The following is a 26,997-nucleotide window of genomic DNA, read 5'->3' as shown; positions in this document are numbered from 1 at the left end:
CTGAACAATTGTATGCTCATCTATACAACTACTTAAAAGTAGGGAGACAGTGCATTTGGTTAGCAAAATGCAGTGCTTAATTTAACATAAAGGCTGATTTGCAGTTGAAAGAATTTTTATAATTACTAATCAAACTGAATTCATCTCTTTTCTGGAAAGCAATTAAAGGAAAAAATACAAGGCAAGGTTAAAAACAAGTCAATGTATGTCCCTGTGTGTCAATTCACCTAGATGCTACTTAAAATCTCATCATACTGAGAACTTGCCTTAAGTTTTCAGAGGTGACAAAATGCACAAGACACTCAGCAGAAGCCATGTGTGCCTCAGCACATCTGAGCTCCACAAGTGTTGGGAACAGAACCACATTGTTTGTTTCACATTTGGTTTTGGTTATTCAAATAACATGCATTACACCTGCATCAGTTCACAATAAGTTTATTTTATGTGAAGAAAAGCTTTGCCATTAATGAAAAATTTCAGTAGAAAACAAGGAAGTACCTCCTGCTTTCAATCTAGATTACTCAAAAGTAGAAGCTTGTATTAGTGAAAACTTCAGTAGAAACAAATCTGTAGGAAACGTTCTTGGCACATGAAGTAAAAGCTTTAAACACATTAAGTTTGAATAGAGTATTGACCGTGCAACCATGCTGGCAGAAAAGCCAGTTTTTAATGGCTGGTATTTGTCCCTCAAGACAATAACATGGAAGACACATAAACCTGCTTACATAACGTTAATTGTATATAAATATGCTGTTGCCATAATTGACAGTCTCTATTCCGGCCAACGATTTAGTTTAGCAGTTCTAAATAAGTAATAGGCACTTTGCCTTTCTGATTTCCCCTTTCACCCATCAGCCAGTCTGAATCCATGCCAGGGATACTGTACACTGTTATCACCTACAAAAAGAAAAACACATTATTATAAACTTCATTTGCAGGAAAGAGAGTTACAGTCTATCTTCATGGGATTCCCAGTGTCTTGGAATTGAGATTAACCAGGTTAAACAGAGCATTTAATATGATCATCCATGGAACATAATCTATGCTCATAAAAATTATTTCACTGGTCTGTGGAAAAGAACAGACACAGTATCATATTTTAAAGTACCTTTTTTCTGTTGAAATTCTATTCATTACTGTTTATTTTCTATCATGTTTTAACTTGTGTATCCACCCTCAGCCTTAACAGGCAGCCTAAAAGAGACTTCTGTGGAGTGCATGATAGAAAGACAGATGGTGTTGATGTGCTACATCTTCACAGAAAATCCAAGCCCACAGCTTCTACCTAAGCCACTCTCTAGATAAGAAAAAAGTTAAATAAAAATATTGAAGTAATGCACATTTAAAAACCCAAAAATCCTGAATATTCTTTTTTAAATTTCTTCTTCAGCATTAAGCTACATTCACATTACCAGGTGGAACTCTGTTCCAGCACTGTGCTTCACCATCTCCATTTGCTTTGTATAGACTCTCTAACTTACAACTGGAACTGAACTGAAACAGGAATAAACACAGCACAACCTTCACAAAATAAGAAGTTATTGTATTTTCATATTCTTCCCACACTGCAGTATTCAACATTTGAAAGACTAATCGTATTGAAAATAGTGCTAAAGGTGTGGTGAAAAGTAGACAGCAGAACTGTCCAGCAAATGTTCTTGTAAGCTAAGATGGTGTCAGAGAAGTTGACTCTCACTACAGAATATTAGGATACACAGGTACAGGACAATGCTCCAAGGGTATTATTGAAATTTAGTTTTAAAAAATCAACTACATAGACTTCTGGATGGAGTCTACCTTAACTGGCTACTCACAAACATTCCCATTTTACTTTCAAATAATTAAGGTACATAGAAAACTCTTACCTCATCTGCAAGTAGAGATAATTCACTGCTGTTTGCAGCATCATAATCATAGAGAACTCTTGCTTTTCTGCTGCCACTTGATGACTTCAGTTCACTGAGGCCTGAAGTAACCATTGAATTGCTTACTGAAGGCAATGAAGCAGAGGCTGAGGCCAAGACTGAGGGAGAAGAAACACTCTGCACAGGAGTTGTGGAAGACTGATTGTTGTTAGAGAGGAAAGTAGATGGAAAACTGTGAGAGGAAAAAAAAAAAAAAGAAAATACTTGAGTGAATCTGTTTTACATAGGGCATTACACATGCTCCCATGCCTAAATTAGCATTCTTATTTTTATCAGCAATAAACACCAGTAAATAGCAGTAAGAGAACAGCACTGAGAGTTCTATAACATAAATAAAGATACTTGTTCCTGATAAGTAGCATAAATCAAATCAGTATCATTTAAAAGGAATGCTGCCACCTTAAAAAAACCCTGGCTATTTGTCTCTAAAAAAGGCAAAACCAAGAAAGCACTGTTGGTCAAACTTAATTCAGGCTGTACTTTGATAAACATTTCTTTTGACAGCTCTGCCAGAAAAAGTAGCCTCCACCTCCTCCTGCTCATTCCTCAATTATGTGGTTACACAAAAGATTGTGCTGACGAACCAGATCAGGGAAATACAATACAACTTAAAACCACAGCCTCCCTCTGAAAGCAAGAAAAACCACACAACTGTTTTTGTAATCCAAATCAGTTCATTGATTCAGCTAACTTCATGCTGTAAAGCAAAAATTATTTTTTACACTAAAAACGAACTTATACCAACTTAAGCTCCTCATTTCTAGGTCAGGCTGCTACTTGCTCAGTGCCAGCCGTAGTGCTTGCCAGACCCTCCCATGAAGTCAATTAAATTCATTAACCTGACTGAAAAAGAGGGGGAAAAGTGTATAATATCCTACTTTGTTAATGAGCTCAGTCACAAAAAACTGTTATGAGTGACAGAGCAGATACAAGGGAAAGCACAGAATAACATGACTGAAAAATGGAAGGAGCAAAAAGGAGAGCAAAGCAGGAAGAGATTTTGGGGCAGTGGAGTAGGAAGAATGGCTCAGCAATGATGAGCTCTGAGAACAGCCCATATCACTCTGCCCTACATTCTGGGATGCAGTTCTGTGGCAGACTAAACTCATTTATTTAGCAGCTGATGTAACAATTTCTTGTCCCTTTGTTGCCTTACTTGGTTCTAACACCCATCTGGATTTTACCTTAAGAGTAGGTCAATAGAAGTCTTAAAAAGTGACAGAACTACTGATGCAGTAAAAAAGGGCCAGCAACTAGGAGTTAGACTGAGTCAGGATGACCTGGAACTGTAGTTGTATTTCCTTCCATTCTTTGGACCAGTGAATTCTCACACATAACTCCCCTCATCAGTCCTTCTACATGAATGCCTCTTCATTAACATCTGGATATGGGCATATTACCTCCCCCCTCCTTTCCTGTGCCTGCTCTTTTGACATAAGGAGGATCTATCCATACCATGCATATGAACCCACCAGAAAACAACCTCATCCCATCCCTGCCAACCTCTGCTCTCCAGTCAGATTTTTTTCTGAAGATGCAGTTCAGTGGCAACTGTACCTATGTAAATCCAGATCAGTATGTTCCCATAACCATGTCTACAGCATTATTGGTGCTCATATAATCATAAGAGGAGCTGCTTTAGGGAGCTGATGCAGGTAAAAATCAAACCAAACAGTGCAGAAACTAATTTTTGTTCATGTGACAGTAAATAGTGAAACAAATGCAGCTCATACCTGTAACAGCTGCAGCAGTCCTGCACACAAGGTTCCAGGTTCACACTATACTTAACCTGGTAAATGCAGTGTCACCCAACAGGGTAGACCCACTCCTGTAACCCTTTTTTGCACAAACGTTCATTCTCCATAATTTGAGTCAGATCTAGCAATCTGCTGCTTTGGATTCAACAACCTGAACTAACCAAAAATCAGGAAGATAACTAACTCTCCATGAGAATAGCTTTTTAAACATGTTTGTCTTGCACTCACAATTGTATCTGACTGAAAGGAAAGAGCAGCAGTGTAATATGGAGGACAGCACTAGCCCCTTGACAGTCAGAGCAAATTGCATGTAGAAATTGGCAAGACTTCAGGAAACTGTTCTGAATTTAGGCAGCAGCTTACTACTGTGCAAAGGAGGAAGTCCCATTTGCCCCTGTGGCTTACCTTGACCCCCCTTGATCATAAAGACCTGGTTCAACTCACCAAGAGAATGCAACTCCACCAAATGTTGGGGTTTTTTTCCATTTGCTAGATTAGTTTTTCAAACTAGTTCATCATGTTCCCTGAACAAATCCAACAAGCAGAATAAAGGGAGCCAAAACCAGACCCGCACATTTCTGTAGGTATAACTCAGCTGTGCCTCATGATGTATTTATTACATGATTAGTTGGCATTCAACCAGAGGGATTTAGTTTTAAATGACAATCAGCTGTTTCTCAATATTGCTAAATGACTGTTCAATATACTGCTAAACCTGTTCTCAGTTAACACAGTAATTACCTGTAAGTTATTCTGCTCAGTTCAAAGGGTCACTGGTTTGTACAGTCAGTGGAACAGAAAGCCAAAACTTTATAACCAGCCTGTCAATCAGTGGAGCATTAAGTCTCGCTCCTTTTGCAAAGCCATATGTAAGGCATTTTTCTGGAAGGCTTCAGCTATACAGAGATTGTCTGTTCAGGGCTTTTTATTTTGAATGCTTGAGTAACAGGAGTCTCACAGCTTGTAGAGTAAGATACTGGTAATAGATAATCTGAAAAAATTATGCCACAGCTTACATTTGTTTGTCAGGGAAGCTGAGAAACTGCAGAGCAAAAGCAGTTATCAGGAAGGAAAAAAGCAGCCAGAGTACCAGAATATTTGTTTAGTTCATTCTGGGGAACTGAAAATAAGAAAAAAAGGGAGATTTGATTTAAAGAATCAATCCAGCCTCAGAGGAGGGGAAGGCAGTGCAGAGATAAGCAGCTGGTGCTGCCTTGAAGAGAAACATCCATAAAAATATGTATATTTATATAGAGAGAACTGAGTACAAGCTTTCCCCCCACCTTCCTTACAGTTGCCTCTGGAGAGTACATCAGGAAGATCAGCACTGAGGTTTGGAACCAGGAAGGGGTGTATGCCCACTCTGACCCAGGTAAAACATCATATGCTTCTCCTCTGAGAACAGGTTCTGTTTCAAGCAACAAACTGATCTCACTTAGAGGCTGAATGCCTCTGGTCCATCAGCAACCTCAAAACAAAACTCAGTCCTTCACAGTTCTTGGCTTTTATGCGAGACTATCGCACAACACCATTCTTAGATGTGTGAAAAGCTGTGTAACTCAGCACTACATGTTAACCAACAGAGCACAACCAACATCTGAGCTGCTTAAGTTGTTTATTTGGTCTGTATGTGCCCACATAACCTCAGGAGCACAGAACACAAACCCTACTCATCTGCTTGTTTAGTGCAAGGGCTACACACCACATCCCTATAAATGGAAGCAAGGAGCACAACCTGAGACCCTGTCCCAGTGCTCTGTTATACTTCAGTGGGATTTCCTTGCATGAGGAAGGAAAGACACACCCAACATTTAATACCATAACTATTTTAATCCACATAGGCAGAGAAACTTCACTGTTAGAGGCATTTAGAATTTTGCAAAGCTTCCATGCTTTTGTTTTCTACCAGTCATAGTCATTTTATTAAAAATGCTAATCAGATCACAGCCACATAAAGATACATCCTTCTGTTTTCCTAAAGGCACTATTTTCTTCAAATATACTTTTTTTATACTTGGTAGCAACTTACACAAATTCTAAACAAAAACAGCAGCTCTGGGACAAGCAATACATCCTAAAGCAGGATTTAAAGAGGAACATATTCTTCCTTAGAATAAGGGTATTTGTATTTATCAAAGTTTAAGACTTTGATAAATACACTAAGATAAGGGTATACATTTTAAAAATCTTCTCAAAATAGTTGTGTAAAAATATTTCACTTAATTTCTAGTTTAAAAGTTGCTTTTCCTTAATACTGTAAATGTTTGTTTTCAAGCTTTCAATTCCATAACTTGTATTTATGTGCTACCATATTTTATAGTTGACTATCTGGAATGTATTAGATTGGGATGTAACTTTAAAGATGCAGTTTTTTTTCAGATCGAAGTTTTAAATATTTTAAATTACAATTTAGAAGCTTAGTCTTCTTCAAGACTAAAAAAACAATCTTTAAACTACACATTTAAACAAACTGAGGAAATCAAATGCCACAGGAAATTGCAAGTCAGGAAAAGGGTAAGACTCAAGAACACTTTTGTTTTTACTTCCTTGTCAGGGAAAACATAAACATAGATATCTCAGAGACAGTTACCTAGAACAGATACCACAGTAAACTTCTAAGTACAGACAATTCTTCAGTGACTACACTCATGTAAATAACATGATCTGTGTAACTCTAAGAAAGGGTGATTTGTGAAGGATTACAACAGAAAAACTTTATGAAGTGTAAGTATGTCGATCTCTCTACATTCCCACCCATCACACAAAAAGGATTAAGAGCACAAATTAATGTCAGCTTCTTCTCTTTAAAAATGCTAAACCCAGGAAACAAGAGAAACTTGTTCATTCTACTGTGTGTGCTCTGGATAATAAACAGGATGAAGTAGATTTCTCCCTATACAGTATCTATGCTAGCAACTCCATTAAGAGTTGAGAACAGGGTTTCATCAGAAAATTCACTACAGGTCATTATCTGATTAAGAGGCAACAGCAATTTATAGGAAGTATAAAAACTTTTCCCACATTGCAAGTGATTTAGTAGCATAAGCATAACACAACTGAAATACTGAGACTACAAATAAATCTCTAGAAATTTCTTCTTGTCACCTTAAATGAGGTTACCAAGAGCTCACTTTCCTCAATTACACAATCTATAAAATCTCAGTAGATCAACTCTCAAAAAGCCTTAGTGCTGTGTGTTGGCTTAGGGAAGTAGCTGCACTGGGTAATTACATATTAATTACCTGAGAACAGATACATTTCCTTTCAGTCCAGCATGCCTGTGTGTCCACCACTGTTCTCAGTGTACGTTTTCCTACTATTCAAAAGCATTTATTAAGAACTGAGCTTTTTCCCAAAGTTTATACAGTATTACTACCTTCCAAGTTGTTTCTGGAGATCCAACATATATTGGTAACATTGTGCATAGTAGGTCATCTGAGCTTCCACAAAGTCATTCAGACAGCGGAGATGATGTGCCTGTAACACAGCAAAGAATTCAAGAGTTTAGTCTACAGGGGCACCCAGGTGCATTAGAAGGAGTAGGCACCTAGTCAGGTGCTAATGCCACTACTTGCATTAAGGGATAAACACCAGATAGGCAGAGTGCCTGGATTTACCAGGCAAACAGGATAAAAAAATTAACATACTTGAGTAAACATTTTTGTGGTTTCAACACTCAGTTGATTTGATGAATGGGAAGCTGGGTATAAAGAATGAAAATGAAAGCTCCTGCATTCTGAAGGTTAATAGGAAAGTAAATTCATGGATATTAAATTAGAATTAAAAAAAAAACCAGCCCTTGTGGTTTGATGCTTTAATGCACTGAAGTGAAACCTCACAGACCAGAGTTCCCAAGAAGTTTACTGCAGCTATTTTTAGAAGGCACCCTGATATTGACTTTCCTCCTCAACACCTTTTGAGTACTCACATGTGTGCTGCTGATGCCTTCCAGCAGCAGTCTGGTAATCTCTGCTTGACGGTCAAACTCACTCTGAGTAATTCGCACCTCCTGTTCAGACTAAAATCAAGAATGCACATCAGGTACTGGTACAGTGCTCTGTGCTACACCTGCCCACTGCAACAGTCCCACTCGATCCAGAACTGCTCATACAAATGCACAAATCACAAACTTAGGTGTTTGAAATGGGCTTTTTCTTTGCAGATCTTTACTAACAAAAACAGTACTTGCATTCTGGGTTCAGAAATGTTGAGACCCTGTGTACACAGCCAGCAGCTTACTATCAGACACCTGCTACATGTGCAAAAGAAAGGCATTTTTTTGCCAGCAATATTACCCCACCTCTCGCAATAACAAACCAAGTGCTCACTGGCACAACCACGTCTACACCAGGGGTTTAGTCAGCATACCAATGGCAGCCAAGAATAATGTAATTTTTTTCTATATATGAACTTATCAGGTCTCTGATTAAATAATTCAGGGTAAACCTCATGTTATTTTTGCCAGGTAATTACACAGCAATCAGCTGCATATAAATCTTTCATGTGAAGTTTCACCTGGATGTCTCATAATTTAATGTCTTATACTGGCCAACAAACTACTACAACTGCTTCTGGAGATTGTAATCAAGGAGTCTTTGAAATAAATAAATCTGAACTGCACAAAATGTTCTAACACTTGGTGCTACAATTAGAGTAAAACGTCTATTAAAATGATGTAATACAAGTTCCATATTTCAATAATTCAAATTTATTCTTTGTTACATATCGTTCTCAATGATTTTTAAGTAAGTTATCAGTGTTACACTAGTTTTAAATTACTTCAATATAGCACAGCCAAAATTACTTTAGAGTACTTTTTTGGTGGGGAAAGAAAAAAATTACACTAAATACACATATACAGAGTATGTGCTCTAAGATTCATTGCTCCACAACATAATGTTCTCAGCCTGCAATCTGGATTACCTTGCTTCAATGCTTATATTCACTTAGTGCTTTGTTTCTAAAACCAAACCCAAGGGCAAAAATCTACATTAGGTCCAAGATGCAGCAATTACTATTCTCAGAAAGGAGGAATATATTTTCAGGAAAATTAATGAGGTGATACCAGTAAAACACTGGCTTCAAAAGCATTGTATGTGTTCGCAACCATTCTGCTCTTGCATCCAGCTAATGTTAATCAGTATGAAAAATCACACGGAACCTCAGAAAAGAGCACAGAAGAATGACAGAGTTACCTAAGAAATGTTTTTCCATCTGAAGTCACTGCAGCTGGAAGCGCTTACACAGTAATTAAACACTGAAGAAGTACCTAAAGAGAACCGTGTGCCTCTTACTCAAAACTGAGATAGCAGTGTTTGTATCAAGTTTCAAATTAATTAGGTCTTCAAAGTTTGTTGAGGAAAGAATCTTTGCTTTGAATTTTCTGATTAAATTTTAATTAGTATCAGTGAAATCCATCTGTCAGTCTTTGAGAGAAATGTAAGAACAAACAGATGAAAAAAGCTAATCTGATAGCCAAGAGGGGAAGAAAAGCAACATCTTAATTTTCTTTTAAAAACCCATCAAAGCAATAAGTAACTCATTTATCTGGAGAGAAATAGTTTTGTCTCTTGCTTCTCTGAAGTCAGCAGTTGCTAATGTTTCTGTCTCCCTGTCAGGTAAGTAAATACAGGAGAACAGGAACTTACAAGAAGGGGGACATATCCATCAGAATGATTTTATTTGTTTCAACAACATTCTAGCAAATCAACTACTTTCTGTAAGAAAAGGAAAAATAGGTAATGTGGTAACACATATTAACTTAGTCAGTACTGAGTGACTTAAAATATATTTACAAAAGCCCAGTGTACTGGTTTTATAGAGATTTACATTAACTGAATTATGTGATGATGTCTTTAATGAGTTTTGCCCATCCTAATTTCAGTACTTCTAAGTGAACAGTAGCAGAACAGCATATCTACTCTACACCTTGGGGCAAAGGTGAAAACCAGCAGACTTTTAATCTGGGAAGTTTATGGCCTGATCACCTTATTTCTGAACAGAGTGGAGAGCTAAAAAATACAAGACTAAACTTCCCAGCTGCAGTTGTATTGTGGTTTTAGGACCATTAAAAGGCCTCACTAGGTATGTCTCATGAAGATCCCTCAAAATGGTACTTGCTCTGCAACTACAGAATATGACCCCAGGTTTTGAATCTGAGTATTCACATGTAAATAATCTCCCCAGATTTCATATAGGAATACAGGACCTCTTAGAAATATTGTGCAATCCTGCAGTGAAGGGACAACACACATAAAAGCATATGAAATAAAATCACCTTGCTAATGTTTTTTTACCAGACATGCTTTTAGTAAAACTCTGGTAGTGGATATACAGCTGTGCCTAGTATTCAATATTCCTTCTGAAATGCAGAGTTAGAGGAAGCTAAACTGAAGAAAGTTTGTCATTGCCACCACGCACATCTTTTATTCTAACTCAAAAAAAACCCCAACAACTGTAATTGAGCCAGAAATGACTGGATGGTCTGAATTCCTTGCTGGGAAGCTTATATTTAAATTAAAAACATTTATGAATCTCCTCCTCCAACTCTCAAACACAGAAGGACAGATTGCCTTTAGAAATGTAGATGGATTACTGCTACGTTGGCTGCATATAATGTTGTCGTTTCTTCTCAATAGTCTCTGCTATTTATCTACTAAATAAAAAGGGGACCTTGAATTACATAATTTATTACAAGAGCTAAAGTTTTTTTGTCTTCTTTATGCTATAATTAAGCACTTCATAGTATTTCTTCTTTCCAAGCCATAATCTCTTAAATTTCACTACCCTTAAAATTGCTTATCCTTGTCTCTGAAAAGCAGATAGCTTCAAGATTAGTTTTCAATACAGCAGTATTCTTTCCCTGCCATTTTTCCCCCAATATAAGACCAGCAGACAGGTTTCCCGCTTCCAAATGTTACTTTACTTAATTCATTAAATAATTCTCAAACTTTGGGACCTCACCCTCCTTTTACAGTTAACCCCCCCTTTTACTTTCAATGCCTCCTTCCCTCTGAACTCACACTCATTCTCACCTGTGTACACCATAACTCACAGAAAATTGGAAGAGCAACTCCCACAACTCCCAAAATTTCACTTGAAGCTGCATATCCCAGCTTCTCCCTACACCTCCCACAGCTGCCTAGCTAGCTCCCCATTAAAAACCATACTCCAAAGCCCATGCTCTCCTTCTACTGCCATGATTTGAATTACCCTTCCTCTACAGAAACCCACTAAGAAACCCCTCCTTTCCTGCCAGCACCCCCCCTCACAGCCTGTGCCAGTGCTGGTTTGTCAGAGCCAGTGAGCCTGTGAACAGCCCTTCTCAAGGCACCACAGCAGCCACCGCCCAACAACCCATTAGCTCCTCTGAGTTTGTCCCTGGGCAAGGGACGGCACAACAGAGCAGGCTGCAACGCCCATTCCAAGGCCAATACTAAGCTTACAAACTAGCTTTCAGGGCAGGTGCAGTTTTCAGATGTGCCTACCCCCTAACTTAAGCTGCTGAAGATCTAGTGACACTGGGGAGAAAGGTGAGGTGTTCCATGCTCTGGGTAAAACTTGAAGATCAGTGTTTTCAGGAGAGTTTAGATTACTAGACCCCTATATTTCTGAAAATGTTCAAATAAGCTTGTTCTTATGAGGATATCATGCCAGTAAATTTTGAGAGAAGTCCTGTAGTTGTCCATTGTATCTTGTCCCATGAGAATCATATAGTACTGGTACTAAGTGACAGCCAGAAACAGCTTACTACAAAACAAGCCCCAGGCATTGTTTTGCCACTGAAACCTGAAAGCCCTGGAGGGGCCCAGTGTACTCTGATGTACATCAGGCTGCCAGCATCAGACTGAAATCAACAACATGTAATATCCCTTATTACAGCAGACCAGCACAAGTCATGACTTTAGAATTCTGCAATTTTAAAATTGTTTACTTACTTTTGTCACTTCCTCAGCCCATATCTAGTCAGCATTAAGAGTGGGGGAGGAGAAAATAAAAACATACAAACTTAGACATTGGTGGTACTCTATTACAGTATATGTACTTTCCTGTCCTCAGAACTTCACAGGGATTTGAGGAGTGCTACAAGTCAGTTGCCCAAAGCCCTTCAGACACAATGAATCTATTATGAATATGGATAGCATTACATCTATAGAACAAGTTAGATACTGAAGAGGAGAGTGACTTATAGAACTCATGTATTACAAGAATCTACTTAAAACAAGCTATTACAACACAAGACATAACTACTTTAAAAAATGACATGAATCAGACAAACCAAATTACCTTAGGAGGAACTTAAGTTACCTTAATGTGTTATAATAATGGAAAACTATGGAAATATATTCTCATTTTTACACTGAAACAGACGAATGCTTTCTCTTGCTAATTTCATTACCAGTTTTCTATTTCACAAGCACTTTGACTGAAACCTAAATTTAATTGAAACTGCCACAGAGGTATCTCACATTGAATATTAGGGTAGTAGCAAGCAGCACAGCAAAGTCATAGAACTGCAAGGGATTTAGTCTAAAAGTTAATTACTTCAGCTTGCTCTTTCAATTCCCTCTTGCAATGTGGTTCTTTAATTTTCATCTTCTGCCATTGTAAGATGATGACACAATCAGGAGTAGGAAGAAATGTGCATAATGGTTGCAGGAGAAAACTGTAACAAACAAGTTTATTTGCTCATTTTTTAATCTGATCACAGCTGAGAAATCTGGAACACTAAATTGAGATGAGACCCAATATGCTGTGCAGATCCAAACCCCAACCAGAATAGGCTATGCTGTACATAACTAATTAATCCCTTTCTCTTCCACTTTCACAACTATAGTGCTAAAACCAGCTGCACCAGGGAGTCTTTGCAACAAGTTTAGGATACATTGTACTCTAAGTTAAGCCATTAACTTCTGTGACATTACTCAGTTGCAGTTCTTCGTAACACATTGCTTGAAGGGAATCATTTCTACATATTCCTAGCTGTTTCACATAATTCACTTTAACTCATATTAAAAAGATAGGAAAACTAAATTCCTTTCCTCTAATAGCTGAAAATAATTTCAGAAGTGAAAAATTAACTCCTTTGTATCCTAAGTTTACATTGATAAAATCACAGAAATTTGAATCTAATACTGTATATTTCAAATTATCAGAAATAATCTGATAAAAATAACATCCAGTGCTGCACTGACATAAGTGTATTTATTCATTACACCAATCCATTTTCAAATGGAAAACAACAAAATGAACTGGATAGCAAGAGGAAACATTTCACAGGAAAATGAATGAACACAGGAGGCCAACAAACCTTTAGCCATTTTACATGCAGCAAGTTGAGCATGTAAGAGACATTTACCATAATGTTATTCTCTTCAGGCTGAGAGATGTTTAGTTGCTTAAGTGTACAGATAAAAAACAAAAGCAAGTTACAAAACTGTAAATATAGCAGGTAACTAGATTATAAGCACAAAGTACTGCAAGTTTAAGCTAAACAAGACTGTGAAGTGAAGACAGATAAATAAAACAGTTTGGATTTTGGTTTAAAACACTGAACTAAACTGTTTCAGTTGTACAGTAAGCAAAGGACAAGTAATTTTCAAATTATTTTTCCCAGTTATAAAAATATGTAACCACATGTAGATAAAATTTAGCACTTGTACCTGTCACAGAAAATAGTAAAGCATAAAAATTTGCATCACAGCTCAATACACTTCACTAACCTATCAGTCCAGCCCTATTTGTTAGGTTTCTTCCCTTATAAATAAAGGGAGCCAGCAGAACATAACCCATTTGCATCACACCTATATCCAGGTTAGCTATATTGCAGAGGATAAGGAAGAACTGCAATTTTGTTATTTCTGCTAGCATTCTACAATCTAATACTTCTTACACATGCATATTAATTTTAATTACATTTTGACAGCAAAGTATAGGCAAAACAGTGAAGAGGTTTAGAGTTTCATGCTCTTCCAGCACTAAATTATGTGCATAAAACTCCATATTTGCTGTATGAATACTTAGGATCAAGCACAGTAGCAGCAGCAATTGGCACCAAGTTCTGAATGATTGCATCAGTGATGGAATTAAAACTTCAGTATAATATATACATGTATAATTTTAATACTAGGCTCAAGGGGAACAATTCCTCATGGTCTTTTCGTTGCTTTAGAAAGTAAGGTCCATACTTGCTACTACACTACAAAGGAAGCTAATAATAAAAACAGTTTTTCTATTAACTTAACTCTGAACAAAGTCAGGCAAAGGAACAGTTTACTATCCAATGCTCTCCTATCCATTGCTTCAAAATTGCACTACTTGCTGATCAACACCTTCTGTGTTCTCCGTAGTTAGTCTTACAAATTAAAAAAGCTTGACAAATAGAGAAGTGACTCTTTTTGCATAGAATTTACACAAGGGAAAATGCATGCATAGACTTAAAAATACAGATAGTTTAAATACAGAGGGACAGTGTGCATGACATGGACTGACACACAAGAGCAGAACTGTCAGGTAGAGATTATGTTGGTTTTTAGATGGCTCATGATCGCAAAGATGCAACGCACTTCAAAGCTCAAGATGATGTCTCTCAGATCTTTCAGGACAAATGTGTATTCTGAAAAGCCAGAAAAATCTGTCAGTCTTCCTTCTGCCTCTCTGTCATGTACACTGTCCCTGTGTATTTAAATTGACTGGATTTCCTTATTTGCATGACCCTCACTGCATTAACCCTCACAGGAGAAATCACTGTCCATCATTAACTGCTGAACCTTTAGAAATGAAGTCAAAAGACAGCTATGAAAATACTGTAAATATATCCTGATGAAACTACTTACAGTCAACAGTCCATTCCTTCACTTAGAGCATTTTAAGAGTTTAAAAAGCAGTAATCTTTTTTTCAATTTAATCTCCTTGAATAAGCATTTTCTGAGGGAATCAGAATGGTTAAGTCATGTGAGTTGAAGCGTCTCACCTCTGTTTGGTGGTGTAAAATAGTAAGCAATACATAAAGAGAAACCACAAATATTTTTGACATAGAGAAGTTCAGTATAGATAGGTTCATCAGTTGAGAGCAACTATACATGCACATCAGCACTTACAGAGATTCAAGTATGTGTATGTACACCCATATTGGCAGGTTGTATCAATTAATTTTTGACAGTATAGGCTCATCTACTATAAAACAAGAAGAGAGTAAGTAAGTCTAACTTGATGGAATATTTAAAAGTAGAAGACTAACACCTTGATCAGTAACTCACTTCTGTTTCCTTGTGTTCCACTAAGGCATTTCTTACAAAAGTACCTAGAAAACAACCAGGGTGAGAAGCTAGGACTGGAAACATAACCAAGCAGTCAAGTTGATAAATATGTATGAAAAAGTCTGAAAGTTATAGACCAACTGAAAAACCCCTCTACTTACTGCAGCTCGAGCTTCTGCAACTTTTGCTTTCTTCAGTCTGGTTTTTGCAGCATCCAAATCCAGTCTTTTATTTTGTAACAGTTTACGTTCTTTCTGAAAGTGAGTGAGGTTAGTTTGTGAGAATGGGTACACACACAAGCAAAAGACTGTCTACTTCGAAATGCTTTTAATGAAGTATCACATAAAAAAAAGTTCTTCAGTTGAAGAGAGAGGCAGAATTAGATCCTAATTATTCTCACACAGTTTATGCTCAATATGCATACTTCTCATAGAACAGTTACTAAACAAACATTTTCATCATTATTTTGTTTTTAGCTCCGCAGAAAAACAGAAAATACTCCAAAGGCACAAATTTCACTTGATTTTTTCTATATTACCTGGAGGAAAGTAATAATGCACCATTATCTACTACTATGTTTTGAAGACTGACAGTTAGAAATGGTGTGAGATTCTGAAAAATGTACAATTCAACTTACAGTAATGGTTTTGTAGTCTCCTTCAATAAAGTTTCTTAAGGGAGTGAGAAAGTTTATAGCAGAAGTTTGAATGAGTTCTCTGTCTGCTGCCCCAATTCGCTTTTGTGTTTCTCCACATTTAATGAGTGCATTTCCTGAAAAGGAAAAAATATGTTAATCATATTGTTCAGGCAGGAGGTTAACAAAACAGGTTGCCACAGTCAGGAAAGTTTAGGCCAGCATTTTGGAAAACAATCCAATGTCACAAAAAGGGTCTTCAAAAGAAAGAAAATAATGTGCAAAAAACTCAACCCCCCGCCCCCCCCCCCCCCCCCCCCCCCAAAAAAAAAAACCACTCCAAACCCCCCAAAACTAAACACCAAAAAAAACCCAACATAAAAACAAACAAAAACCCCACACTAAAATAAACATCCTTATTAAGATTTTGGAAAATAATGTGCTTTTCCTTGCCCCCATCTACTCCAACTTCTAAATACGCATTTGCACATTAACAGAGTAATACTTTGAAATTTAGTTGCAAGTTAAGTATTGACACTGAAGTTAGTGTATCAAAAGGAACTTCAACAGCCTGATACTGCTTAGGACACTAAGTATTCAGAGAAGACTTTATGACACCACGTGAAACCCTAACATTCTATCTATATGCTAACATTTTATCTTATTTGCCTGAATTCAAAAACTTCTGCAACTTAAGGGAGCGTGTGCCTCTAAGTACAATTCTGTTTGATGTTAAAGAGCAAGACTTGAGACTGATGATCAGAAGGAAGGCCACAGATACATAAAATCACATGGAAGTAAGAGGAACAAAGCTTGCCATTATTGATTTTGGCATAAGAATTCTATAAAACATTTACTTTTTTTTTAATGTGTTTTCCTTTTTTGAAAAAGAAGGTCATTATTTACAGATAGAAGGAACTCATTCTTCACAGAACAAAAGTTCTCTCCTACAGTAATTTTGAAGAAAAACTTGGAGAGAGTGGGTTATCAGAGTTGGCATACCATAATAAATACAGACACCTGCATTTTTCAGTTGTTTAAATTAAATCAACAGCAGAATTTGTATCGGCAACTTAAAGAGGTGTAGAGAAGACTAGAATTAGACTTTAAAATTAACAGCAGTGTTAAAATATTAGAGGTAATACCCCCAATCATCTTGTCATAGGTATATAAATTTTCTAGAGAAGGAATAAAACTTAGATTTGTTCCACACTACTATCCTTTCCAGAATATTATATATTAAGAAAAGCAGAAATACTGTACTGTTAGAAAGGTTTCTTAACACAGAAGTCAATTTCAGGTAACATTTTCACTCCAAACAACAAATAAAATCAATAAATACTGTCAAATGTGCAGATGTGTTCCTTTAAACAAGGAAACTAAACTCCAAAAATAGTTCTCTGGTAAGATAATTACCCATCCATGAAGATGGATACCATTCCAACCCCAAGCTCTGTTTCTAGATTTGGAGAGAAACCTCATCATTGATCTCCTAATGCTCAGTTATACAGCAAGTCAACTCAAACTGATACAAACGTCAATAAACAGTTTTATCTAGAGGAAGACAAGAAATATAACTTGATATTGTTTAAAAAGCCTGTATCTGTGAGTTTTTTTACTTCTTACCATAGGCTGTTCCTGGGCCAAACTCATTCCCAGCATCAATCATATACTGGCCTAATAACTCTGGGTTATTCATGCGACTTGGTGCTTTGCGGTCCAGCTTCTCGTAGACAAATTCTTCTATTCTGGCATCTAAAAATGTTGATTTGAAATAATTACTGTCATTTAAAGCACAAGTCAGAATGAGAAACAAGCAAACAAGAAAAGGAACACAAAAAAAAAGAATTTCAAAATCCAGCCATTAAACTCAACATTAAGTGAACAATGTTAAGCTGGAGATCCTGTTCCTGGAAACAAACCATGTTCCATGTTTGCCATGCCATGTTCAAATGCTTCCTAGACCCAGCTGGGAAAGTGAAAATTTATACATTTCTTCTCCATTAGCATAGTTATACAGCTTTTCAGAATTTTGATCAGAAGTCTCCACAGTAAGAGCAATAACAGAACACTTGTCCTTAAAAAAAAAACAGTCTTTTGTTCCCCTTCCAGAAAAAAGACCAAAATTGTTCACTACAATTAGCAGTAGGAATTAAATTCAACAACTACTCTAAGTTCCCTATTAAGATATTCTGAAAGTTCAATAGCCCCAAAAATTATACCCTCCTTCGCATGCCCCATGATCCCTTGAAACACTCTGAAAGAAACCATTAGAAGTTATTAGAAAACGTTTCATTTCATGTTCCCCTATTTCCTTAGTCCAAGCAATAAAATTAGCAGAAAAATGTGTCGAGACTATGTGAGCATTACTACCCATCTATCACAATACTAAGCCACAGGGAGCTTCTTAGGTGGAAAGGCCTCACACACCTCAACAGGGACTCTGTAATTGAAAAAGCAAACTCCTCAGATACAATACCCAATTTCTCTGACCAACTGCTTTCATTTCTCACCTAGCTGGCTTTATTTATACAGTCAGTAACAACTCATTTCAGCCTACAATAGTACAGACAACCACAAAGAAGCTTTCCAGTGATCAAACCTGCCACTTTAATACTATTTCTTAATTAGACAACTTTCAACAGCAGTGGATTAAATAACTACTCTCTCATGAAGGTCACAGAAATTAATCTAAGATAGACAATTATGGGTACCAGTGCATTCCCTGGCAGCAAGAGTGAACCAGAAATTATCAAAAGTGATTTGTTTTCTTTATACCATAATATTTATTTTTTACTATATATATATATAAATATATCTTTTTGACTAAATATCTAAATATATATAAAATACCATAATATTTATTTTTTACTATATATATATATAAATATATCTTTTTGACTAAATATCTATATATATATAAAATACCATAATATTTATTTTTTACTAAATCACAAAAGAACTGGAAAGTAATCTAAAATTATTGGACTGATCTATAGACACAATTATAAATGGGACTGAAAGTGATTTTTCCTCCCCCAGACAGGGTCACTCCATTAACAACCACCAAAAGCAGCTCCCTGCAGCATGTGATCCTTCTCCCAAGTAGGCCAGCAAACAGCTGAAGTTACATTCACAAAGATCACTGCTCAATGCTGAGTATTTTTAGGCATAAGAAAATGGACTGGAGAGCAGAACTGAGACACTACTATATATCATCCTTCTACTGAAACTTCTTTATACGCTTCCACTAGCCTCCAGTCAGTGCTTCAGTATTCAAAGCTTACAAGTTTCTGAAAAAGTCCAAGAGATACTACAAATACTGAATTGAATGAAACAGCAACTACTTCCTCTGGCCTAGACAAAAGCAGAAATTTGAGCTAGAATATTCTGCAAGTTCTACTGCATCCTTCCCACATGATTAGTTGGTTTATTTTTAAAATACTGTTCTTACGGAACTAAAAGATGCAACACACTTCCAAAGTAATACTTCAAACATCTCTGTAATAAAGAATTTACCCACTTGGCATTAGAGAAGTGTTAACAGTGTATGATTTACCTTTAGTAATTAATCCTAGCTCAGTATGTCATTACAAGGAGAATATTTGTTTTCAGTGCAGAGGTAGTAGCAGTTTTATATAATTATCATTTGAGCAAACCCAAAGGAGGTTTAGATTTTTCAGTGAAGTAGTTCACCCACTGACTAGTCACCAGGTCTTGACTTAAAATCTAGAGCTATACACTAAGCAAATTCCTATAGCACTAAACTCTAGTACAACTGTAGGATGAGTCTGAAACTGATGTCCTCAACATTACTACTTCATAGCAGCAATTTCAGAAACAAATAAAATTAGCACACCACAAAACTTCATTACTTCTGCCCATGTTTTTTTTTCCTGTTACTGTTACAGTAAGAGACTCAACAGTGATGAAATCATATTTGACACTATTTTGTATTGCTTAAGTAGAGTGCTAATTCTTCAGCAACGGAATTATTAAAGACAGGTATTTTAGTTCATCTTGCTTGCTTCAAGTGGATTTGTACTGTGCAGAGAGTTTAAATAATTAAATATTCTTGAACCACTATATGTACCCCATGAAGAACTTCAGAGTTCTTACAGCTATCCAAGATATCTGGAATTAGAATGGGAACAGTTTAAAAAGCCCTGTATAAAGTTTCTCCCATTTGAAAGGTTCAGGAAGTATCAGCAACTGGCAGGGTCTCCAGTTCTTACCAGCTCTTCAAAATGTGCTTTCCATAACTGCAGCCTTCAAATTTTAAAACTGCTGTAGTCATTACTTATACAATAGCTATTGCAGGAAATATTTACATTGGCATATTTATTAATTCAAAAGTTGAAAACAAAAACCTGAAGGGCTCCTTACTTGGATTTGGCTGCAATAACACCTCTGTTTGCTTCATTATTTTTTCTGTCCATAATTTAGTGCATTCTGCTTTGCTGAGAAGGTTCTCCAGATGAGCATCCAGTTCAGTCTTCTCCGCCTGACCAAGCTTTTCTTCTGTGAACTGCAAGTCAGTCACGTTACAAATATTCAGTTCATAGAAATAATTTTCCAGAACAAATTTAAAACAGTCACTTATATTAGTTTGAAAATGATGTTTTAAAAGATATAACCATTCCCCAATCATCAGTAAAAACCTAAGGACAAATTTGAAAGCTATTCAGTTCACAAACACATCCATACTATCAGATAAAAAAGGGCAGAAAAATATGCGAAAGGTAATTTGTAACATTATGAAGAAATCCTCTGCTAAACTTGGTACTGAGAATGCTCACTTGAAGCATTTTGTCCAATTTTGCACAGTGTTCTTTAAAACATTAACCAAAACGGAAGTCCAGAGGTAATAAAGAAAACTTAAAAATTACTTCAATCTTGTATATTTGGTAATTGCTTGTTAACTAACCTCGTGTAAAACCTGAAGACAAAACAAATTCCGATTGCAGCTACCTTGAATATATTGAAAAAATGTCCTGTCCAGAGGCAACAGGACAAAAATAGGGAGTTTAAACTTCAGTAAGAAGATTTAAATTATAATTAGACATTAAAGAAAGCTTCTAAAGACAAGGATTAAAAGCTAAAACAAACTTTCTTGGGAAGCTGTGAATTATATATCTTTGGGAGTGGGGAGTGTGTTGGTTTATAGAATAGGACAACCCAGTGTCTGATAAACTCTTTAGATGTCCTGTTATGCCTTAGAGAAACAGTAAGACCACCTCAGCTGTTCTGTGATTTCAGTGACCATGAAGTACAATATAACTTCATTTAGCTAAATAAATCCATCAGACAATTCATTTCACTCGACACAAAATTCATGCCAAGTCCTACAAGCAGTTTGTTTGTCAATCCCAGTCAGGGAGAAGCTGCACATTTCACACCAGGGAAGCGAGCACAGCCGGAAGTGAGGGCTTCGCCTGCCCCCTTCCGAGCAGCAGTTCCTCCCAGCGATGATCCCATCCCTGGCAGCCGCTGGTCAAAGTCAGGCATTCCCAGGAGAATCTGGCTTATGATTAAGTCACTAACAAATTTACCAATTAGGAACTTAACAGGACCGGAAGCATTCTGACTGTCCAATTTCATTCTTAACAAGTTCTTTGGTGGTCAGTAAGAAACGGAATACAATAGAAGTAAACCGCATTATCCAAGTTTGTTTTAATTTCTGTCACATGTAGATTAACTACAAATTAACTTTGATAGCATACACATCTTGATAAATGCTTCTGGCACTTGCAGTTCTACATAAAAGCAAACTGCAGTCATGAGAAAGTTCAGCTGCTGTATAGGGAAAAAGGGAATTTATTCATAGATCTACTACTACCACTGTTTAAAAGGCTTTTAAAACTATGCCAGGTGTTCTCAGAAACTTTGTACAGATACTTTACAACACAGTAAAAATAGGTGTGGAATTATTTTTTTACTAATTACAGATAAGAATATTTGTATATAAAATTATTAATATTTATTATTAGTATTTCCATAAATCCTTTCAGCAGTGTGAAGATTGCTAAGTGAAGACCACAATGTTAGATTTCACACATACACTTAAAATGAAATCACAAGGTCCCATCAGAAGATCTTACAATAAAGAGTGAAACTGCATCTCCTTTTTTCCCCTTGTCCAACAAGAAAAGAGAAAGTGGAGGCAGGAAAGGAAGAGTCGGTCTGGGAAGCAGGTAGATGTGGAAGAAGCCAAAAGCCAGGAGTAGTGCGGGAAGCATGGAAATACCTCCACCACAAAGAGAAGCTATAATGACTGCTTCAACTTCATTTAAATTTGAACAATATTTTTGACGAGTTCGCATTTTCAGAGCTCTGCTGTGCTGCTGGTCATTGGTTCTGCTTGAATATTGAGATTTAGGGCAACACACCAGACTGACCAGACCAGACAACAACGCTTACCACATTCCAAACCTGACTGTGGAAACGAAAGTGGATTACTATACACTGCTTGGGTGCCCATCTCCCTACAGGAAATCTGTTCAAGTTTGATTATACAAGGAAAGGGGATTACGGCTCAAGACAAGCGCTAAGGAACAAAAGACAGTTCCAGTGCTGTTACTGCGAAGAAAGGGAAAGACCAAATCTGAAACAATGGGCTATCAAACTGGCTTTAAAACGATACCAGAAGTAAAACAAATCAAACAACCTAAGCAGACACATACCGGACTTTCATGTGTCGCATGAGAGTTCGATTTTTACCGATCAGGCAGCGATACGAGCACGTTTCTAGCAGCCGGTAAAAGCCAGGTGCTTATTTCAGGCGAGACACACCTTTGTCCTTTGCATGCACAAAGTCCGGCCGTATCGCCCGGCAGCTGATGCCTGCGCATCTCGCGCTCCCAGTGCTGGCGCCTTCTCCCCCCTTTGCCCGTCTGACCTTGGGCTGTCTCACCCCCGCCAGCCCCCCGAGGCTGTTGTTGTGCAGCCTGCCAGACGAGCCGCCGGGCCTGCCCAGCCCGCGGCCGAAGGGGCCGGCTGGAGGAGACTCCTCGCAGCAGCCCATCGCCGCCCGGCCCGGCCAATGCTCCGGCCTCGCCCCCGCCAGCACAGCCGGGCCTGCCGCTCCCTGCGAGCTGGGAGCCCGCGGTGGGCCCGGCCCCTCCCGGCCCCCCCGGCAGAACCCCGTCCCGGTGAGGCCCCGGGAGGGGAGGGCGGTTCGTACCTGCACAGCACGGCTCAGGAAGGTGCCCGCGTCAGCCGCCAGCTTCTTCACATTGAAATCCATGATGTTCATCTTGGGCGGGGGCGCTGACTCAGCCCAGGCACCCGCGGCGGCGGCGGCGGCCGCTCCGGCCCGTCCCTGTGGGAGCCGCCGGGGGCGGTGCCGGGCCCGGCCCGACCGCAGCGGATTGGCGGGGCCGCGGCGTCAGCCCAGGGCCCGGATCGGCCGGGTGAGCGGCACCGGCGGCCGCCCCGCCCCGACCCTAGACTGCCCTGGCCCCGCTCCGCCCCGGCCACCTCCCTCCGCAGCCCCGCTCCGCCCCGGCCACCTCCCTCCGCGGCCCCGCTCCGCCCCGGCCACCTCCCTCCGCAGCCCCGCTCCGCCCCGCTCCTGCCGCGGCCCGCCCCACGCTGGCGTGAGGGGACAGCGGGCGGGGCGGGGCGGAGTGGGGTGGCCAGGCTGGCCGTGGTGGCCCGGCGCGCTTTTCATGCCAGCTGGCCCCGAGCATTATCGGGGGTCCCGAGGCTGCGGCTGCTTCGGGGCCGGGTTAGCCTGCCCGCCAGCCCCGGCCAAAGGAGGCTCAGGGAAGCGGCCTTTGCCGGGAAGACTCGCTAGCAGGGCGGGCGGCACAGGCAGAATCCCCTCGGGCGGGCGGCGGTGAGCCCCGGGCACGTCTGTCGGTGATCCCCCGGGCATGTCTGTCCGTGCCGCAAGCGTGGAAATCCCGCCGCTCGCAGGGACCGCGGCCCGGCCTGTCCCGGGGGCTGCACCCCTCCGACCCGGCTCTTGAGAGGACAAGTCTCGCCTCCCCTCCCTTTCCGTGTGTCCTGAGTTTAGTAAGTCACACCTTGTCTTCACGAAAAATAGTTTTTGGTTAAACCGTCAAAATGTAAACTGGGGATGAATTTTTAAGAAGTCGTTCAGAAAGAAAGTGTTTATTAAAAGATGTTTGGATAAACATCTAGTGAGATGCAACTAGGCATTAGCGCCAAAACATCACAAAGGGAGGTTTTGAAAACCTTGAGTACAGTAGCAAAACTCAATAGCAGTAATCAAGCAAATCAGGAGAAAGTAGTCTCTACTTTTAGTAATTTCCATTATTTTAATATCTCTCAGCATGATTATTGAATATTCAAGAAGAAAAGAAAGGACGTTTGACATGGCCAGGAATTAGAAAACATTTACATTGTGGCATCACTGGCAGCAACTTAATATACCCAGCTTGAAAATAATCCTGGTTGTTCAGTAATTTATTTCATAATCCAAATAGTGAGTAATGAGTGTCTGAATTTGATAAAGTCAGAGGAAATCCTATGGCATTATGACAAGAGGTGAATTCCAGAGAAGGGAAATAGCTAACAATCAAAGCAATCTTGCTTACATGCCGGTCAGATTCCAGGAATTAAAACCAAAACAAAACCCAGGCTGTGTACAGTTCCTGTTGTACCTTTTATCCTGCTAAGAACAGGGCCTGAAAGCTATTGTGTGTATGTGTTTCCTTTTCTTGAATCATTTTACCTTTTTCAGATGGTATTGTTTAGTTTACACGAGTATAAATGTTTGCATATAAAAGCTATATGACAAGTTTGTTTCTATTTCCTAAAATTAATGTTGCTGGTATACAGAAGTCCCAGGAGTCTCTCTTTCAAGGCCCAGTACTATATGACCTGATGAAAGCTGATTACAGTTGTGTAAGTGCTGGTTACAATTCATTGTGATATCAATTTAGCATATGTGAAAAGACAACAACATCCAAAATTTTAAATTTGGATCTACAGAAGCAATTATTTCACTTTATAACTTCCATTGGCACTAAGTTCCAGCAGTTCACATTGGTGGATTTCCACAAAAAGAGATGCCCAACAACTGAAAGCAGTGGTGCCTGAGCTTGTAGCAGAAGCACCAGCTGAGCTGCAATGTACCCCAGTAATGCCCCGGCTGTGTGGTGTTTTCAGGCTGGAGTGAACAGCCATCAAGTTGGTCTAACTCTTCCCAAATCAACACACTGCTTGTTCTTCCCTGAAGCTTGCAGCCTGCTGCTGCCCATGACATTGAGCCTTGCCTGCCAGAGAGGAAAGTGCTGCTTTCTGTTACATTGTCCACTATCCTTGGTATTGCTTTTCCTTCTGAAAATTGCTCCTGGAAGAGGAACAAGACTCCCATCCTTTAAGCCCCCACGGGTTAGAGTGATCTTGTAGGATTTGGAAAACCTACTTTTAGTTGCTGCCTTCCCGAGGAGCCCCAAACAGAGTGGTACTACTTCTTAGGAAAATGCCTTATGTAGCAAGTATTTCCACCACTAACAGATGGGTTGCTTGGCACTGGATCTGGTGTTTCAGTTCTCACTTTTAACATCCTTCCCCTTTTTATGAATGCTAAGCACTCAGAATGTGAGAGGGAAAAAAATAAATCTTCAGCTAGTATTTACTACACTTATTCAAAAGGAAGATCTGTTATACTGCATGATTGTATATTTCATACAAAACTCTAGTTCAGATAATTTTTCCCATTTTGTATTTAATGTATAAATAAATTCATTTAATGGATCACAACCTGGATTTCCATGCTTTTGAAATTCCGCAGTATTCTACTATTCTTAAAACACTACTGTGTTTCTCCCTTCTTTGTCATTCTCTTTCTTTGTGTGTTGCAGGCCTATTATGTACTGTTCAGGACAAACTCTGGAAAGTTTTTTGGCATCCTAGAAGGTGTTAACAGCCTTATTTTGGAGATTGCTGTTGCCATTTTGAGAAATTACCACATGCAGGCTGTCTGCCTAGTTCTTATTGGAAGCTTCAGTAGCTGGTTCTAGTAGGAAATTGGGTCCCTCTCTACAAGTACTCTTCAGACCCAAAAGCACTGTCAGGGATTTGGGTTTGGGATAAAGTGATATATCTGGCCCAGGTAAGGAAAGCCATACCTTAGCACACAGGCTTAGTTACAAGCCAGATACTGACACAGGAGTGCTGAAGGTGAATTCAAAGCATGCACAATGTGTAGAGATATACACCAATGCATTCTGAGAAAATCAGTTGCAAGGGCCGAGGAGCTGTGCTGGAGGAACAGTATCAAACAGTAGCTCCGAAGTGTGGGGAAGGTCACTTGTAAAAGTGCTGGAGCCGTAAGATTGTCAGGCTGAATAATTGTTTTAGGCTTAATTTTAAAAAGAAATTAAAGCCTTCCATGTGCACAATCTCTGAGAATTAAGAAGTGGGTGACCACTGTACCAGAAGGTATGGTGAACAATATAACTTTGCCTACTGTCTGATTTTCAGCCTTTCTTGTAACATACCCCAAAAGAAGAAATAACATTTCATAGCATTTTACTCCTGGATATAAATGGACCCTGAAGCATCCATTCCTATGAGTAGAAATAGAATTTGCACAGAAAACCCAAACTAACCAACCAAAATTATGTTAATATAAAGGTTTATAGTGTAATTAAAATATTTTGATGTAAAGAGTAATAGCTTAGAACTGAAATGATTCTCAATTGACTCCCAGTACTGCAGACAGTATGGGAAGGTAGTGTTTACGCCAAAGGCTTTGGAGTCAAAGATTTGAAAAATACAATCCCAGAAATGCCTTCATAAGTCAGTTTATATCCTGTGAAAACACTCTAAAGGAAACAAACACACTCTGGTAGCACATCTAATCCCAATAATGTAGTGCCCTTCTTGGAATTCATACCTATTTAGTTCTGTAATACACTTAGGGTCACATATTGTGTCACTGTGTGTATATACACCGCTTCTATTCCCACTCATGATTATGTAACTGAAGCATATATTTGCATAATATATTTTTATTAATACTTAACATATTTATGTAATCATTTAATGCAGTTTAGCAATGGGAAATTAAGAGTTTTGGCAAAGTCACAACCGGCACCAGCCACAACCCTGCAGAACTCCAGCTAATACTTTGATTGCTACTATTAGTAGCAATCCTGGAACCAGTTTTTGCAGATAAATGTGTGTAAATTTGATTTACCATTTATTGATGTATTGAAAATACATATAAAAATAAGAGGAGCAGAATCTCTATTTAATAATCAAAACTTGTTTTACTAAAATAGGTAAGGGCATTTGTTTGTGTGTGAGTCTATAGATTCTTTGCCAACATTAACAACTGTAAGCTTAGCTTGATAATAACCAGGCAAAGATTATAAAATCAGTAATGCCAGCTGCCTGGCCTATGTACAATCAGGCTTTCATGGAAAATGTGGGGACTGGATTTG

The 26,997-nt window shown here is 38.7% G+C and overlaps 1 protein-coding gene across 1 annotated transcript; it reads right to left on the bottom strand.

The window, feature by feature from the left end:
• Positions 1-419: 419 nt before the first annotated feature.
• Positions 420-23,026, bottom strand: SH3GLB1 (SH3 domain containing GRB2 like, endophilin B1). Its single transcript, XM_041421565.1, has 9 exons — positions 22,758-23,026; positions 19,961-20,102; positions 17,201-17,329; positions 15,578-15,711; positions 15,102-15,194; positions 7,611-7,700; positions 7,059-7,159; positions 1,866-2,097; positions 420-897 (listed from the first exon to the last, which is right to left on the bottom strand). Exons 1-9 carry the CDS (start codon positions 22,827-22,829, stop codon positions 790-792), a joined length of 1,101 nt encoding a protein of 366 aa, XP_041277499.1. The 5' UTR covers positions 22,830-23,026; the 3' UTR covers positions 420-789.
• Between the last annotated feature and the right edge of the window lie 3,971 nt (positions 23,027-26,997).

The sequence above is a fragment of the Onychostruthus taczanowskii genome, unplaced genomic scaffold (assembly GCF_017590055.1).
Source record: "Onychostruthus taczanowskii isolate IOZ18803 unplaced genomic scaffold, ASM1759005v1 scaffold7, whole genome shotgun sequence".
NCBI classification, from domain to species: Eukaryota; Metazoa; Chordata; class Aves; order Passeriformes; family Passeridae; genus Onychostruthus; species Onychostruthus taczanowskii.
The sequence above is the reverse complement of the archived record's forward strand: the minus strand, read 5'-3'. Positions and strand labels throughout refer to the sequence as shown.